This window comes from Procambarus clarkii, chromosome 16 (assembly GCF_040958095.1).
Source record: "Procambarus clarkii isolate CNS0578487 chromosome 16, FALCON_Pclarkii_2.0, whole genome shotgun sequence".
Taxonomy (NCBI): Eukaryota; Metazoa; Arthropoda; class Malacostraca; order Decapoda; family Cambaridae; genus Procambarus; species Procambarus clarkii.
The window spans coordinates 22802408-22821590 of NC_091165.1; the positions used below are offsets into that span (position 1 = coordinate 22802408).

The window sequence follows — 19183 nt, forward strand, 5'->3', positions numbered from 1 at the left end:
ACCGGATTCTGAGCAGCTCCTCAACTGACCGGATTCTGAGCAGCTTCTCAACTGACCGGACTCTGAGCAGCTCCTCAACTGACCGGACTCTGAGCAGCTCCTCAACTGACCGGACTCTGAGCAGCTCCTCAACTGACCAGCCAGGTATATAAAGTGAGATTATCTTCGAAATGCTGAATGGCAAATCACGTGTTTAAAATAATTTTCCGTTTTCTTTTTTTGTCAGGATTTTTTGTCGTATCTCGTTTTCTGTATTTTGTTTTTCTTTCTGATTCTACAGTTTTGTCTTTGTTTATATTTTTTTATAATTTGTTTTATTTCGTACTTTGTTTCTGTCTGTCTGTCTGTTTCCTTATTTGGACTTTATTAACCAGGTTTACACGTGTTGGGTTGAGATTTAGCTCCCCGTCTCTGGTCTTTCTGTACTCTAGTGTAATAACGCCTCCTGAATTTATAATGTTTTTTTCATATCTGTGCGCGTGTGTTTGTGTGTGTGTTCACCTAGTACCAATACTAGGTGTGTGTGTGTGTGTGTGTGTGTGTGTGTGTGTGTGTGTGTGTGTGTGTGTGTGTGTGTGTGTGTGTGTGTGTTTATGTTCACCTAGTACCAATACTAGGTATGTGTGTGTTTGTGTGTGCGTGTGTGTGTGTGTATATGTGTATGTATGCGTGTGTGAGTGTGTGTGCGTGCGTGTGTATGTGTGTATGTGCATGTGCCTAACTGCGTTTGCGTCTGTGTTAAACGGCACGCAAGGCAGATGTTAGAGAGAAGGGGATGAGTGTGGGGATCGAACCCATAACCCCTCAACCCAGCCCCGATATACTACCTTAGGCATCAACCCTGCTCCTCCTAACACACCCTCAAAATCTTGGAGGAGGAGCAGCAGCACACACACACACACACACACACTTGAGAGTATCGTCGTTTAGTGACTTGAGGGAGTTGCTGGAAACACCAGCTCCCCCCCCCCCACTTCCCAAGAGGAGGAACCATATAAGCTCTAAGAGGTTTCAACTCCTGGACCCCAGCCTTTTTAACCAATGATTTTTGGTTTAAAACAACGGGTTCAACGTTCGAATCATTTGCAACAATGTACGATCACCGGGGGGAAGGGGGGGGGGGAGGGAGGGTTCCGGGGCACTCAGAAGTGTCCCCCATGTAAGTGAAGGTGTTCCAATGATGCACTTAAGTGTGTTTGCTGTAGATGAACTCTGGCTGGCTTAAGGCGTCTCACATAATTGAGCTCAAGTACTCCAAAATGAAATTCATATTACGTTGGAGAGGAGGGGGGGGGGAGAGGGAGAGAAAGATCTGAATTGTGAAGAAAAAGTTCTGAAAGGTTCCTTCCGATGTGTCTTCCTTGCATGATCGAGCAAAGATCAGGAGGATGAGAAGATGAGAGAGAGAGAGAGAGAGGGGGGGAGGGGAGGGGGAGGGGAGGGGGAGGGGAGGGGGAGGGGAGGGGGAGGGGAGGGGGAGGGGAGGGGAGATAGAAAGTAGGAGCAAGAATCAAATGGAAAAGGACGGAACGGAGGAAGAAAGCTCGATTTAGCAAGACCCACGCAAGCGCTGACCACCTGGATAGGGTAGTTCTTTTGACAGACCGGTGACTGGCTGGCTGCCTGGATGGATGGATGGATAGATGGATGGTTGATTAACTAGCAGCATGAATTGCTTTCAGCTTTGATATGCGACTGAATGGATTACTGACTAGCTTGATGGTTAATTGATTAGTAACTACTTGAGTGCCTAACTGGGTAGTTGGCTCATTTGCTGGTTGGCTTCTGCATGACACTCTTGTATACTTACTGAACGGCAGGATCGCTAACGTTAAATAAATTTTATGGTTATGATTTTATGTATGGTTAAATTTTGCCAGGTAAGCTGACAGGCAGGCTGGTTGGCAGACAGGCAGGCCAGGCAGGCCATCCAAATAGCTGGTTAGATGGCTGACCGATTGCATAGGCGGCCAAATGGGTGGCTGGTGAAGGCGGCCACGTCTGTGAATGAAGACGTCTCTAGTTTGTGACAGCAGAATAGACCAGGTAACGAAGCTGCCGCCCTATTGTCCAAGACGCCGGACATTCCCTTCTCGGAGGTCGCTTCATCGCCCCTCCTCTAGCCCCCTCTTGCCCCCTTTCCCTTTCTCCTCCCCCTTCCCCTCCTCCTTCCCCTCTCCCTTCCCCTCCAAAAGCATCTCTATCATCCCCTCTCCCTCATACGAGCCTCTGCTGAAGCTGCATCTGTTTTCCAGCATCTTTGAGAGAGAGAGAGAGAGAGAGAGAGAGAGAGAGAGAGAGAGAGAGAGAGAGAGAGAGAGAGAGAGAGAGAGAGAGAGAGAGAGAGAGTTTTAGTCTTAAGGTCTATACGATTAACCTGACAAAGCTCGGAATTTTGGTGCTCGTTCCATTGGAGTTCGTCTGCTCCGGAGAGACGGTCATCATAGCTGTGGTATTTTCGCTTTTTTCAGAGTCTTGAGGGGGAGGGGAGTGTGGTGTGGCTATATGGTCTCCTTTGTCTGTCTTGTGGTCCAGTCTGTCTGTTACCTGGAGGCTTCTTGGGCCTCCATGGTCCAAGAAGCTCCGCCCCTCCCCCTAAACCACTGAGGCTTCAGGAGAAGCTTCTTGGCTTCTTATATGTACTAGAAAATATTCACATGCTTACAGTGAAGAAAACGTGAACACGTTTAGTCAAACACCAAACAATGTAGTTAGAAAAGTTTCAGAGGTATGCCACCAGGCTAGTCCCCGAGCTGAGGGGTATGAGCTACGAGGGCAGATTACTGGAACTAAAGCTCATGACACAGGAAGATAGAAGGATTTAGGGGAGACATGATCATCGTCTATAAAATTCTCGAATGAATTTGCAGGGTAGATAAAGATAAACAATTTAGCATGGGGTGGTATGCGAATAAGGGGACATAGGTGGAAACTTGGTACCTAAATGACCCACAGGGACGTTAGAAAGAATTTTTTCATTGTGAGAGTAGTTAACAGAAGGAATGCATTAGGCAGTGATATGGTGCAGGCTGATTCCATACACAGTTTCAAATGTAGATATTATAAGAATCCAATAGGCTCAGAAACACCTACAACAGTTGACAGATGAGAGACGGGATCAAAGAGCCGAGGCTCAACCCCCGCAAGCACAACTAGGCGAGTACACACACGCACACGGGGGGGTTGAGCTCTAGCTCTTTGGTCCCACCTCTCAACTGTCAATCAATCCCTTTTCTGTCTTTGTTTTTCACACACACACACACACACACACACACACACACACACACACACACACACACACACACACACACACACACACACGCGCGCGCGCGCGCGCGCGCACACAGGAAGCAGCCCTAACAGCTGTCTAACTCTCAGGTACCTATTTACTGCTAGGTGAACTGGTACATCAGGGTGAAGGAAACTCTGCCCATTTGTTTCCGCCATCGCCGGGGATCGATCTTTAAGATTACGAGCCCCGGGCGCTGTCCACTCAGCTACCAGGCCCCTGACAAAAAAAAAACATTAAAACAAAAAAAATCCCCGTGTGATGCTACAATGAAAATATGTTAAGAAAATGCTTCAACAAAAACTACATCATCAAATGATGAAAAGAGGTCTATAAAAAATATATAATGTATTTTATATATTTTTATATAAATATTTATATATATATAATGTTTATGAAAGATAAAAAAAAAATTATTTTTAAAGGCCCCTCAGCTTTTAATATAGTCATCCACATACGCCATTATCAACCTAATTACACGCTACGTTAAGGATGCATTTTCCCTGCAAATCAAATTTTACAAATGTGTGAAAATTACTCTGAGGATTTTTTTTTTCCTCGGGTCCAGTTTTAAATATGTGATCGAATCGTGAAATATCTCGTAATTCTGTGGCCCGGGTTCGATTCCCGGAGCAGGCAGAAACATACATACATACATACATACATACATACATACATACATACATACATACATACATACATACATACATACATACATACATGTATGCGCATCATACAGACTACGTGAAGTGTGTATTTCATCAAAATATCCCACATTGCTTAAAAAAAATTGTAGCAGTGGACCTTAGATCGCGCGAGTGTGTAGTGACGGTAATGATCAGGTAGACTGTGGTGGTTGGTATGATTATTATAATGGTTAAGGGAATAGAGGAGGGGGGGGGTCAAGGCCTGTAATGACGATAATTACTAAATTAGACAAAGTAGGGGGGGGGCCGGGGGGGGCCGGGGGGGGGGGTTGGGTGGGGGGAGAGGAACAAATCGGTGGAAAATATCTTATTCTCGTTGTTTACGAATGTGAGAAGAAGAGAAAGGGTATGAAAATGAGAATATGGAAAGAGAAGAGAAGACAAGGAGAGAAATGTGTTGGGTGAGGAAGAAACGTAGTAATCTTTCTCTCTCTCTCTCGCTCTCTCGCTCTCTCGCTCTCTCTGTCTCTCTCTCTCTCTCTCTCTCTCTCTCTCTCTCTTTCTCTCTCTCGCTCTCTCTGTCTCTGTCTCTGTCTCTCTCTCTCTCTCTCTCTCTCTCTCTCTCTCTCTCTCTCTCTCTCTCTCTCTCTCTCTCTCTCTCTCTCTCTCTCTCTCTCTCTCTCTCTCATTTAACATTTAAAACAAAAAAGTTTTAAAATTCTGCTTTGCTTTTCACACAGGAATAAAAGTTATTGTACACCAAGAGCTTTAGCTAAAGTATGAATAATATCAATAATAATTGCAACAATATATTAATAATTTCAAATGATTCCCTGGCCAGTTGCAGCCCATCCTCCTGTTTTAATAGTATTTATTAGGAAGGATGAGGACTATAGTACATATACTGACGTACGAACGCAATTAGAAACCCGAAATTAGTACTATTGAATTTGACAAACTGGAAAAGATTTTCCATTTGTTGCAAAAAACTAAACTAATCTAACCTTCTCAGGCCTAATACATGATATCTGAGGCCTAATATAGTACATATGTGTGCTATACTAGGCCTATGGGAATATTTAGTTTTTTTTTTGGGGGGGGGGCTTAATTTCTTCGGATTCTATAAAGTGAATTGGCCCAAATTCTACCATCTAATTGCTTAGTACGTCAATGTTTGTACGTTGGTGCATATAGATGCAAAAATTACTATCTAAACAAGAGGATGGGTTGCCGGCTGTAAGGAAGAGAAAGTACAAAAAATTCCTCCCTTAGCCTTGACATCCCCCCCTTGACACTGACATCCCCCTTGACACTGACATCCCCCTTGACACTGACATCCCCCTTGACACTGACATCCCCCTTGACACTGACATCCCCCTTGACACTGACATCCCCCTTGACACTGACATCCCCCTTGACACTGACATCCCCCTTGACACTGACATCCCCCTTGACACTGACATCCCCCTTGACACTGACATCCCCCTTGACACTGACATCCCCCTTGACACTGACATCCCCCTTGACACTGACATCCCCCCCTTGACACTGACATGCCCTTGACACTGACATGCCCTTGACACTGACATGCCCTTGACACTGACATGCCCTTGACACTGACATCCCCCTTGACACTGACATGCCCTTGACACTGACATCCCCCTTGACACTGACATGCCCTTGACACTGACATCCCCCTTGACACTGACATCCCCCTTGACACTGACATCCCCCTTGACACTGACATCCCCTTGACACTGACATGCCCTTGACACACACATCAGTCAGGTCCAGGTAAGCAGCTGCTCACTAAGGTAGGTTCGAGCGACACCATTATAAATGGACTTAAAGGCCAATTCCTTGCTCTCAGGCGCTGGGAAGACATCGGAGAACAAAACCCTTCGTTACGAGACTATAGAAGAGCGTCTAGGTATGAATTACCTTACAAAGTGATAGGCAGTTTGGCTGAGTAACAGGTCAGGGAGTCCGTATGTTAGACAACCGAAGGATAGAGAAAGGAGCTGAGGACGGGGGACCAAGAGCTAAGAGCTCGATCCTGCAGTATTAACATGATAGAGAGAGAGAGAGAGAGAGAGAGAGAGAGAGAGAGAGAGAGAGAGAGAGAGAGGAGCGAATACAGCCAGAGTTACTATTTTGGCATTTCTGAATGGCATGGTAATTCAATTGCCTAAATCGTTGGGCTTGATGAGGTAGATGTGGGCTCGACTCGTCAATTAGTACCGGTAATGATGGCTTGTATGATCTGAGGTACACTGCCGGTACCCTGCCGGTACACTGCCCGCTACCTTTTTGGAGTGTGGCAGGTGCAGTGGAAACGGGTTGAGATAGAGAGAGATGGGATGAAATAGGACAGACATATTCGAGGAAGAGAGAGAGAGAGAGAGAGAGAGAGAGAGAGAGAGAGAGAGAGAGAGAGAGAGAGAGAGAGAGAGAGAGAGAGAGAGAGAGAGAGAGAGAGAGAGAGGGAGGGAGGAAGAAAGAGAGAGGGTGAAGAAAAGTGGAAGGAGTATATAGTGTTAAATTGACGAATGATGAGAGAGAGGAGGCGAGAATTTCATCGCGGAACTCTGATGTATATTTATTGCATCGTAGTGAAGTAGCAACACAGAGCAACATGATCATAGAGCCCCACAGAGGCCCACAGAGCCCCACAGAGCCCCACAGAGCCCCACAGAGGCCCACAGAGGCCCACAGAGCCCCACAAAGGCCCACAGAGCCCCACAGAGCCCCACAGAGGCCCACAAAACCCCACAGAGCATTGTCCTTCCGTCACTACTGTGTGTCAAAGGACGACAAGTCTCACAGCAACAGAGCCGGCTCGCAGCACTACCCAGCATCCCAGCGTTCAATAGACACTGATGCTGGGTCAGCAGCTTCGCAACACCACAGAGGAGGAGAGAGAACATCCTTCAGAACATTTGCTGCAGATGATGAACATGTAACCCCCTTCCATCCCTCCCCCAACCCTCACCTCTCCCACCCCTTCCACACCACACATACCTCTTCCATCTACTCTCACCACCTTCCATCTCACCCATCACTCCAGACACTATCACCAGCCGCCCCTTTGTCATTCCATCGTACGTGTGAGTGGAATGAACTTGTTAACCGCAATGACACAGCTGAACACTCTATATCTCTATCTCTATCTCTCTCTCTCTCTCTCTCTCTCTCTCTCTCTCTCTCTCTCTCTCTCTCTCTCTCTCTCTCTCTCTCTCTCTCTCTCTCTCTCTCTCTCTCTCTCTCTAAGAGAGAGAGAGAGACGTTAAATAAGTATTGCAGAAACTAGCCGGCACAGCAACAGCGTTAGCAGATGTTTTTTTCTGTAAAGTTTCAATGCTGTTGACCACAGGCGCAAAAATGCCCCTTGTGGGTGTCTTTAAGCTGGATGGTGTCCAGCTTAGTCCAAGTGGTGGTAGTTAGGCATCGTTATATGCCACTTCAGCCTACCCTCTCAGCTTAACCCCCCCCCCCCCGGCCGCCCAACCACTAGGGCTGGACGGTAGAACAACGGTCTCGCTTCATGCAGGTCGGCGTTCTGTCCCCGACCGTCCAAGTGTTTGGACACCATTCCTTCCCTCCGTCCCATCCCAAATCCTTATCCTGACCCCTTCCAAGTGCTATATAGCCTAATCGTAATGGCTTCTTGGCCAGCACCGCTCCTGTGCCAGGTAAGTCCACTACGGGCTCACTATAGCCTATGCTACTTGCCCCGCTCCTGTGCCAGGTAAGTTACGGGCTCACCATAGCCCGTGCTACTTGGACATTTCGTTCTGAGTAGCTAAATGTAAAACAACAACAACAACGGCTTCTTGGCGCTTTCCCCTGATAGGTCCCTCCCTCCCTGCCCCCCCCCCCCCCATCCAAGTGGTTGGGCACCATTCCTTCCACCCGTCCCATCCCAAATCCTTATCCTGACCATTCCCAGTGCTATATAGTCGTAATGGCTTGCCGCTTTCCCTCTGATAGTTCCCTTCCCCCTTCCCTGCCCCCCCCCCCCCCAACCCTCTATGTCCTTGTCTCTCTTCTAACTACTGAATGAGCTCGTTATGTTGACGTCATTACATTACCTCCAGTTCCGTCTCAAGGATAATATACTTGACTCTTAAAGTATAAATATTGCAGGATGTGCCGTCGTTTTGTTTGTCAACGGAACATAACTGATTGAAAATTGTTCGTAACGCGAAAATTGTTCGTAACGCTGTTCCAGTGAGTTAACTTGGTGTTCCAGTGGGTTAACTTGGTGTCCCAGTGGGTTAACTTGGTGTCCCAGTGGGTTAACTTGGTATCCCCAGTGGGTTAACCCACTGTGTGTTAAATTTGCGAATCAACATTTGCAAACATAGTCAATCACAACATTGCTTATAGAGCCCAATAGGCTCAGGAACCTGTACACCAGACGATTGCCAGTGGAGAAGCGGGACCAAAGAGCCAAACCTCACCCCCCCCCCCCCGCAAGCACAACCAGTTGAATACAACAACAACAACATTTCAGTGTTTTGGGGGGATACATTTCAGATGTATCCCCCCCAAAACATCAACGGATCACCAGAGATGTTCAAAACTTCGCCTCCAGGACTCGCAGAGCGGGGTATAACAAGGTCATTATTTGCCGTCTTCGGATTTGCATTTTGCCATTTACATTTTAAATCGCTGGTGGCAGCCATGCTGAGTTGCCCAAACCTCTGCTTGATTACTGTCGCTTCTTTTGTCTTTTTGGGGGGTTTTATATAATTTTTTTTTCAATTCCGCAGGACTTGTTTATTTGTTTATTGGAATATATTTGAGGGTTAGCTTCTCGAGGGCCTGTGGTGAGGACAGGAAGCCGGTGGCTTGTCAAAGGTACATTAATATATATATATATATATATATATATATATATATATATATATATATATATATATATATATATATATATATATATATATATATGTCGTACTTAGTAGCCAGAACGCACTTCTCAGCCTACTATGCAAGGCCCGATTTGCCTAATAAGCCAAGTTTTCCTGAATTAATATATTTTCTCTAAGTTTTTTCTTATGAAATGATAAAGCTACCCATTTCATTATGTATGAGGTCAATTTTTTTTTATTGGAGTTAAAATTAACGTAGATATATGACCGAACCTAACCAACCGTACCTAACCTAATCTAACCTATCCTTATAGGTTAGGTTAGGTTAGGTAGCCGAAAAAGTTAGGTTGGGTTAGGTAGGTTAGGTAGTCGAAAAAACATTAATTCATGAAAACTTGGCTTATTAGGCAAATCGGGCCTTGCATAGTAGGCTGAGAAGTGCGTTCTGGCTACTAAGACATATATATATATATATATATATATATATATATGTCGTACCTAGTAGCCAGAACTCACTTCTCAGCCTACTATTCAAGGCCCGATTTGCCTAATAAGCCAAGTTTTCCTGAATTAATATATTTACTATAATTTTTTTCTTATGAAATGATAAAGCAACCCTTTTCTGTATGTATGAGGTCAATTTTTTTTTATTGGAGTTAAAATTAACGTAGATATATGACCGAACCTAACCAACCCTACCTAACCTAACCTAACCTATATTTATAGGTAAGGTTAGGTTAGGTAGCCAAAAAAAGCTAGGTTAGGTTAGGTTAGGTAGGTTAGGTAGACGAAAAAACATTAATTCATGAAAACTTGGCTTATTAGGCAAATCGGGCCTTGAATAGTAGGCTGAGAAGTGCGTTCTGGCTATTAGGTACGACATATATATATATATATATATATATATATATATATATATATATATATATATATATATATATATATATATATATATATATATATATATATATATATAATGTGTGTGTGTGTTACATAAAATTTACTGAAGTGTTCTGAATCAATAGACTATAATGCACTTTTCAAAGTTTGCATTATACTTTCTCTAAATAATATACAAAAAAATTTCTTCGTGTTGAATTTTATTTCAATGTTAAATAATCACATTAAGCCACTCTGTGTTGGGAGTTCCCAATTCATTTACGAAACTGTAGTGACTGTGGGAGTTTTTGTGGTAGGGTAGTGTTGCTGTTGTAGCAACAGCTGTTGTGGTTGTAGCAACAGCTGTTGTGGTTGTAGCAACAGCTGTTGTGGTTGTAGCAACAGCTGTTGTGGTTGTAGGGTTGTAGTGATATTTGAAGTAAAGTTGCACCATGGTCAATACATTTAAAAAAAAAAGTGACTCTTAGGGTAAACCGGATCTCCTGTAAGTGTATAAATTTTCATAAATTTATGAAAATTTATTAAATTTATTTTAAAGTGAGCACCTAGTTGTACTCACTTAGTTGAGGTTGCAGGGGTTGAGCTCTGGTTCTTTGGTCCCGCCTCTAAACTGTCAGTCAACTGGTGTACAGATTCCTGAGCCTACTGGGCTCTATCATATCTAAACTTGAAACTGTGTATGGAGTCAGCCTCCACCACATCACTGCCTAATGCATTCCATCTGTTAACTACTCTGACACTGAAAAATTTCTTTCTAACGTCCCTGTAGCTCATTTGGGTCCTCAGTCTCCACCTGTGTGTGTGTGTGTGTGTGTGTGTACTGAGTGGACAGCGCTCTGCACTCGTAATCCTAGGCTCCGGGTTCGATCCCCGGTGACGGATGATGGCAGAAATAAAATATGCAGAGTTTCTTTCACCCTGATACCTCAGTTACCTAGCAGTAAATAGGTACCTGGGAGTTATACAGCTGTTACGGGCTGCTTCCTGTGTGTGTGTGTGTGTGTGTGTGTGTGTGTGTGTGTGTGTGTGTGTGTGTGTGTGTGTGTGTGTGTGTGTGTGTGTGTGTGTGTGTGTGTGTGTGTGTGTGTGTGCACGCGCGCACCTTGTTTGTAAATATATTGATAGAAATGCGATGATCAGGGAGGAAATTCCGGCAGTAAATCAACCGGAATATCTTTAAAGTTAGGGAGGTGAGACGGAGCGGGGAAGGCGGTGGGGGGGAAGAGACGGATGAGGAGGGAAAAACCGGGGGGTTGGGGGACAAAAAAATCAAGCCCCGCATTACAAAAATTCCCTGTCGCGGCTAGGGGAAGAAACATGAGTGTAATCAGGGAGAAAGACCGCCGTAATACAGAGAGAAATATTGCTGTATTCAGGGAGAAATCTGGCCCTGCATGGAGGGAAATACTACCGCATTTATAGCGAAGGGAGAGGGATGGGGGGTGGTGGTGGGGAAATTTTCAGGCGGGAAGGGAAAGAGGGGCTCCCGAAGAAGCACTACCGAAGTTGATCTCATCTTGGAGAGTGGCCCCCGACTTCCCCCACCCCAGATGGTATAGGCAGGGAATAATCCCGCTAGTGGAGCCGGGGAGTGGTAGGGGAAGAGGATTGAAGTGGTAGGGGAGGAGGGGCTACATGTAGTGGGGTGTTGGGGGGGGAAGCTAGGAGTAGTGGGGGGGGGGAAAGGTAGGTTTAGGGAGAATCCAGGATATGTCCAGAGAACACCTAGGATGGGTAGGGAACACCTAGAATTACTAGGGAACACCTAGGATGGCTAGGGAACACCTAGGATGTCTAGGTAACACCTATTATGGCTAGAGAACACCTAGGATGGCTAGCAGAAAGCTGTAAGGTACAGAGAAAGTCGACAGTCGACCCATCCACCTGAAAATGAAAGTACTTGAAGTAACGATGTGGTCTACCGTACAAATACGGTCGAGAAAGTCCAATAGAAAGTACACACTTTTTCTGTTACTGAATTTATACGTACACGAAAAGTAGTTTTATTTATTTTGCTAGTGAAATCTAAGCTTTCCATCCTAGGCTTAATACACGCTTTTTGAGGTCCTAATACACGCTCTCTGAGGTCCTAATACACGCTCTCTGACGTCCTAATACACGCTCTCTCAGGTCCTAATACACGCTCTCTGACGTCCTAATACACGCTCTCTGAGGTCCTAATACACGCTCTCTGAGGTCCTAATACACGCTCTCTGACTTCCTAATACACGCTCTCTGACGTCCTAATACACGCTCTCTGAGGTCCTAATACACGCTCTCTGACTTCCTAATACACGCTCTCTGAGGTCCTAATACACGCTCTCTGAGGTCCTAATACACGCTCTCTGACTTCCTAATACACGCTCTCTGACGTCCTAATACACGCTCTCTGAGGTCCTAATACACGCTCTCTGACGTCCTAATACACGCTCTCTGAGGTCCTAATACACGCTCTCTGAGGTCCTAATACACGCTCTCTGACGTCCTAATACACGCTCTCTGACGTCCTAATACACGCTCTCTGACGTCCTAATACACGCTTTTTGAGGTCCTAATACACGCTCTCTGACGTCCTAATACACGCTCTCTGAGGTCCTAATACACGCTCTCTGACTTCCTAATACACGCTCTCTGACGTCCTAATACACGCTCTCTGAGGTCCTAATACACGCTCTCTGACGTCCTAATACACGCTCTCTGAGGTCCTAATACACGCTCTCTGAGGTCCTAATACACGCTCTCTGACGTCCTAATACACGCTCTCTGACGTCCTAATACACGCTCTCTGACGTCCTAATACACGCTCTCTGAGGTCCTAATACACGCTCTCTGACGTCCTAATACACGCTCTCTGACGTCCTAATACACGCTCTCTGAGGTCCTAATACACGCTCTCTGACGTCCTAATACACGCTCTCTGACGTCCTAATACACGCTCTCTGAGGTCCTAATACACGCTCTCTGAGGTCCTAATACACGCTCTCTGACGTCCTAATACACGCTCTCTGACGTCCTAATACACGCTCTCTGACGTCCTAATACACGCTCTCTGACGTCCTAATACACGCTCTCAGAGGTCCTAATACACGCTCTCTGACGTCCTAATACACGCTCTCAGAGGTCCTAATACACGCTCTCTGAGGTCCTAATACACGCTCTCTGACGTCCTAATACACGCTCTCTGACGTCCTAATACACGCTCTCTGAGGTCCTAATACACGCTCTCTGACGTCCTAATACACGCTCTCTGACGTCCTAATACACGCTCTCTGAGGTCCTAATACACGCTCTCTGAGGTCCTAATACACGATCTCTGACGTCCTAATACACGCTATCTGACGTCCTAATACACGCTCTCTGACGTCCTAATACACGCTCTCTGACGTCCTAATACACGCTCTCAGAGGTCCTAATACACGCTCTCTGACGTCCTAATACACGCTCTCAGAGGTCCTAATACACGCTCTCTGAGGTCCTAATACACGCTCTCTGACGTCCTAATACACGCTCTCTGACGTCCTAATACACGCTCTCTGAGGTCCTAATACACGCTCTCTGAGGTCCTAATACACGCTCTCTGACGTCCTAATACACGCTCTCTGACGTCCTAATACACGCTCTCTGACGTCCTAATACACGCTCTCTGACGTCCTAATACACGCTCTCAGAGGTCCTAATACACGCTCTCTGACGTCCTAATACACGCTCTCAGAGGTCCTAATACACGCTCTCTGAGGTCCTAATACACGCTCTCTGACGTCCTAATACACGCTCTCTGACGTCCTAATACACGCTCTCAGAGGTCCTAATACACGCTCTCTGAGGTCCTAATACACGCTCTCTGACGTCCTAATACACGCTCTCAGAGGTCCTAATACACGCTCTCTGACGTCCTAATACACGCTCTCTGAGGTCCTCAGAGAGGGCGAGGGATGAGGCGGTAGCTGGCCGAAGTATCAGGAGTCGCTGGAAAGATTTCGAATATCTTAAGGTAGATAAAAAAAATAATAATCCAGAATTCCATCAGGAAAAGAAAACGGGATTGACGTGTCAAACACCCTCTCCCTTAACACATTTTCTTGAGGTCTCCCTCAACTATTCTTCTCACGTTCTCACAGCCACCCTTCTTCGCGGCACCTTTCTCTCCCTCTCCTTATCGCCGATAGTTCTTCCGGATACGAATTTCGCTATAAATCTCGTTATCACGTTTGACTGAGGGCAACCCTCGACCCCCTTCTCGTTATTTTGATATCCGTTTTCTATCGACAACTTCGTATTACTGTTTAAATAAGTGCTTATATTGTCTATTGTCATTAATGCTATATTAATTATTGTATGCTGTTTAAAAGATTTATTATTTTTATAATTGTTTAAAATACTTATTTATTAAAAAAAATGTTTGATTATAAACGGCATTGAATGTCGAGTTATTTGCTACATTGCGGACTGACTTTCACTTGTATATTTATTATTGATATTAATTTAAATTCATTGGAAAATGTTTGAATCGGTATTTATTCATGGACGATGTTTGAATTATTTAAGAAACTGAATTTTGCGGCCCTTCCAACCTGATCCCAAAAGAATTTCATAATTTTTAATTATTTTTTGGTATCATACGAACGTCGAAACTACTGTATCCGGGTAAAGGGTAGATGTGTGTGGTAGTCTCACTCATGCACGCACGCACGCACGCACGCACGCACGCACGCACGCACGCACGCACACACACACACACACACACACACACACACACACACACACACACACAGTCGCCAACAGAACACATGCTACCAACAAACCAAATACCATTATTCAGTGTAAGCCTTCACTATACACGATAATATTATTACGACTGTGGCGAACTGTTACCCTGCCAGTGTCCTGTTTTACACTACTGACTCAGCTGTGTGAAGTAGTCTATCGCAGTTCTTGGAGATGATCCACTGAGGTCCTCGTCCCCTTGTGTTCCTTCCTCCGTAAATTATTACCAACCCGTCCTCGACTCAAGTCCATTACATCCAGCGGTCGACCCCACAGATTCATTCATAAATTTTAACATGCTGTTCATTCAAAACGGGAATTTTCTCAAGTATAAATTAATATTATAATATATTAGCATATTGTGCATATATAGGCATAGGTTAGGTTAGGTTAGGTGTTTAGGTTCTGTTGGCGATTATTTGTATTTGTAGTACGTGGGTGAAGCATTTATAGCGTTGTGGTTCGAACAAAATTCGTCAGTGAAGCACTTGTTCCGGATATGTTCGAACGTCAGCAGTTGTGAGTCGTGTGTAAACCGCTTTTCATTCATAAACAGTGGGTTTGGCGGGTGCATGGAATCACTTTTGGATCTTTGTTTGGAGGACGGGCTGTTTACAGCGTTGTGGTTCGAACAAAAGTCGTCAGTGAAGCACTTGTTCCGGAAGTGTTCGAACGTCATCAGTTGTGAGTCGTGTGTAAACCATTTTTCCATTCATAAACAGTGGGTTTGGTGGGTGCATGGAATCACTTTTGAGTTTTTGTTTGGTGAACGGGCTGTTTATTAAACTACGCGCCTGTTATCGCCTTGCATTGCTGCTTAACTCCATTTTCACTAGTAGTGAAGAACAGTTCAACTGGCAGCATGGCCTCCTGGGCCCAGATTCACGAAAGCACTTACGCAAGCACTTACGAACGTGTACATCTTTCCTCAATCTTTGACGGCTTTGGTTACATTTATTAAACAGTTTACAAGCATGAAAACTTCCCATTCAACTGTTGTTATTGTTATAAATAGCCTCCTGGTGCTTGCGAGCTCATTAACTGTTTAATAATTGGAAACAAAGCCGTCAAAGATTGAGAAAAGATGTACAGGTTCGTAAATGTTTGCGTAAGTGCTTTCGTGAATCTGGCTCCTGGGAAGGAAGGGTCATAAATTTGTATCTACGATTCATTTAAATTTTAAAATTTTGTATTACAAATGTCTATTTTTTATTAGAATTTTTGTATTTTTATTAGAAATTTCTAATTTATTATTATAAATTGATGATTTTAGAGCTCTTCTTTTTTTCGCTTTGTGTTTATAAACCCGCAGGAATGATGTCACCTGAGATGACATCAGGGTTGGTTGGCCCCCAACAACATGTCGGAGAAATTTAAAAATGTGTTCTCCTTGTTCAGTGTCTCACAAGCTTATCTGCTGATCTTATTCTCAGATATGACAAATAATTTTCATGGATCCATTTCCATTTTTGTTCTTCAATGTTATTGTTTATAAACATAAAGAACATGTGAGACTCGAACTCAGGACACTCCAGGTCCCAAGCCCTAACAAACAACGTCTTGAAAATATATAAAAGATGCAATAAAAAAAATATATCTAATAGATTTTCTTGATTGCAGCAGTTCTACTCCTTTCCTAATCAACGCATCGCTTTGGGATTCTTGTGACCCTGGTTCGAGGAAAAGGTGCTTGACCAATCCTTTCTCTCGATTTTTCACTATGTGAAGGGAGGGGGGGGGGGGAGGGGAGGAAAGGAAAGAAACTATCAGGGAAAAGTGCCAAGCCATTACGACTATATAGCACTTGGAAGGGATCGGGATAAGGATTTGGGATGGGACAGGGGGGAAAAGGAATAGTGCCAAACCACTTGGACGGTTGGGGATTGAACGCCGACATGCTTGACCAAAAGGGATAGCTTGACCAAAAACGTGCGATCCCATCAACCCTCCTAACCCATCGAGAGCAATTCATGGAAAATGGAAACATTACAGTGCTATAAATCGAACTAATACGCCGAATTTCTAGCGGATTGGTCAGTGCTATAAAAATAATAATAATAATAGTAATAATAATAATAATAATAATAATGCGAGGCATTACATGATATAGGACAGATTATATGGCACGCTAACTGAACCTTGGGAATCGAACGCCAGTCTGACAAACAGCGAGGCCAACACCCAAGACCAGCAGACGTAAATCTATAGACTCAACAATACTGCGTGAGTGTTGGGGGGAATCATTCAAACAAGCACTGTTGTTTGTTGGGGGGGGGGGGGGGGGATGGGGTTTCAGCATCACATAGCACCCTCTTAAAACATAAACTCTGTCACCATATACTTGAAGGGCGCTGCATGCGTACTGACGCTCCCATGTAGGTTATGAAAATAGAGGTCTTGTTAAGAGGAGACAGGCGGGAATTGAGGACAGAAGACGGCTAGTCGAGGTAATTATCATTTATTTTCTAATTAATGAAACTGGAGTTTGATTAGGTACGGCTAGTTTAAGTTAGGTAGGGTTGGGTTAGGCTAAGCTGGGTTGGATTGGGGATGGGTTATTACGCTAGGCTTAAGCTTGGATAGGGATAATTGCATTAAATTGGGATAGGCTGGGATAGGTTAGGCTGGGATCGGCTAGGGTAGGACGAGATACTGTAGACTACTTTGGGTCAAGTTAGGTTAAGTTGGAGGGGAGAGGGGAAAGGGAAAGGGGTTGATTTACATTACTTTTTACACCAAAACAAAATCCGTTGGAAGAGCCGTTTGGCGTCGTAAATGACCTGCATGTCCTCCCGTCCAGATGAGTGAGCACTGAGCACTAACCAGGGTCGTCGGCAGCATCACTTATCTCCCTCAGCATCTTCATCTCCGGGGACGACCACTAGGGAGAGGAGGGGGGGGGGGACTGTGACAAAGAAGAAGGTATGATGGAATTTTGATTGGAGAGAATATCAGGTATAAGGAGGACTCGGGGAGCTGAGGCAGCGGGAATGAACCAGGAGGATTGGAGGTCGTGGGAAGCTTGTGTGGGGTGTGTGTGTGTGGGGGGGAGAGGTGGGGAGGTGCTGTGTAGGCGGGGCTGTGGGGGGGGCTGTGTGGGGAGGGGGGGGAACTAGTTCCGTTATACTCTCCATGGGTTATATTTTGTCTCCTCTGGCGCGATTTCATCTAGCTGGAAAACAAAGTAGTATGACAGTTCAAGCAGCCTTTGGAGTTGATAATTTGTTCGTTCTTTCAACCATCTTTCCCCCCCCCCACCTTCCCCCCAACCAAATTCCCCCTACCTTCCCCCACCATCCTTCCCTACCTTCCCCCACCATCCTTCCCTACCTCCCCCCCAACCATCTTTCAAGCCAAGGAAAAGTTTCTGCGAAATAATGTCGAAGAATCCCGGTGGAAATCTTGTGGACGAACGCCAAAAGACAGCTTCTTGATATTCTCGGTAAGTCTGACGGCCGGTGGTGGTGGTGGTGTGTCTCAGCTGCAGTCCAATAGCAACAGGAGTGTCTTACTACGGTGATTTCCTAGCATCAATAGCTGCCTAGCCATCGGGGTTATCATAGCAGCAGTGGTGTTCTACTACGGTGATTTCCTAGCATCAGTAGCTGCCTAGCCCCCGGGGTTATCATAGCAGCAGTGGTGTTCTACTACGGTGATTTCCTAGCATCAATAGCTGCCTAGCCCCCGGGGTTATCATAGCAGCAGTGGTGTTCTACTACGGTGATTTCCTAGCATCAGTAGCTGCCTAGCCCCCGGGGTTATCATAGCAGCAGTGGTGTTCTACTACGGTGATTTCCTAGCATCAGTAGCTGCCTAGCCCCCGGGGTTATCATAGCAGCAGTAGTGTCCTTCCTATCAATGGCGGTGTCCAACTTTCAGTCGTTTCCCACCGGCGATGGTGTCATAACAACCTGTCCTCTTACAGACAACGTCGCATTTCGCTCCTAGGCGTTACATAAGGCCCAAAAATTGTCGCGCTAGAAAAGGGTGAGCGGCTCGCAAAACTGACGGTCTGTCCCGTTTTCCGTTTTGGGTTCTCTGGTAAGTTAGGAGAGGACACTTTAAATTGACCGTTTGCTTGACGTTGGGGTAACCTTAGGAGGACGTGCTGGCCATAGCTGCTATGATATCCTAGCAGCGATGGTCACCTATCGCTGGGCGGGTCCTAGCCCCCACTGGTGTCCTAGCAGCGGCGCTGGGACAACAGAGGTGATGGTGGCACAGCGGCTCGACGACTATTACGTCTTCAAAACGACGTTTTGAAGACGTAAACGTTATTCGGAGTAGTGGTGATTGACGGACCAAATATTAAGTTCTAGAGATGAAGACACCAATGTGGCGCTATACCTGCCTAAGGGTAAATGGGCAAGACGACCACACTGGCAAAGGGGAAGGAAGACATAGATTACAGCACTTTGGGGGGGACTTTAATCACAGAGAAATAGACTGGATAAGGAGAGACTCCCCCCCCCCCCACTCCCCCCACACACACACACATGGGTCGTTGAGACATAGACAACAAAACTGGTGATCCCAGCGAAGACACTTTTGTTTATTTTAAGTCATATATCACAATATAGAGTAAGGTAAGGGCGGAGGGCCTTCCAGCATCACTTAGGCCTGGTGGTGACACGAGATGAGGCAGATGGATGACAGAGGAGATGTTCCTAGAAGCTGTAGCGAACATGCATCGAGGGCAGAGTTGAGCT

General features: G+C 45.3%; 1 protein-coding gene across 1 annotated transcript in view; it reads right to left on the reverse strand.

The window, feature by feature from the left end:
• Positions 1–17340, reverse strand: part of LOC138365289 (uncharacterized) — a 17618-nt gene extending 278 nt beyond the window's left edge. The window contains exons 1-2 of the mRNA XM_069325571.1: positions 17298–17340; positions 1–132 (exon numbers count right to left, since the gene is read on the reverse strand). The exon at positions 1–132 is cut by the window's left edge and continues 278 nt beyond it. Coding sequence (XP_069181672.1) covers positions 1–132; positions 17298–17340 — 175 coding nt within the window. The remainder of the gene's footprint in view (positions 133–17297) is intronic.
• Positions 17341–19183: the final 1843 nt, after the last annotated feature.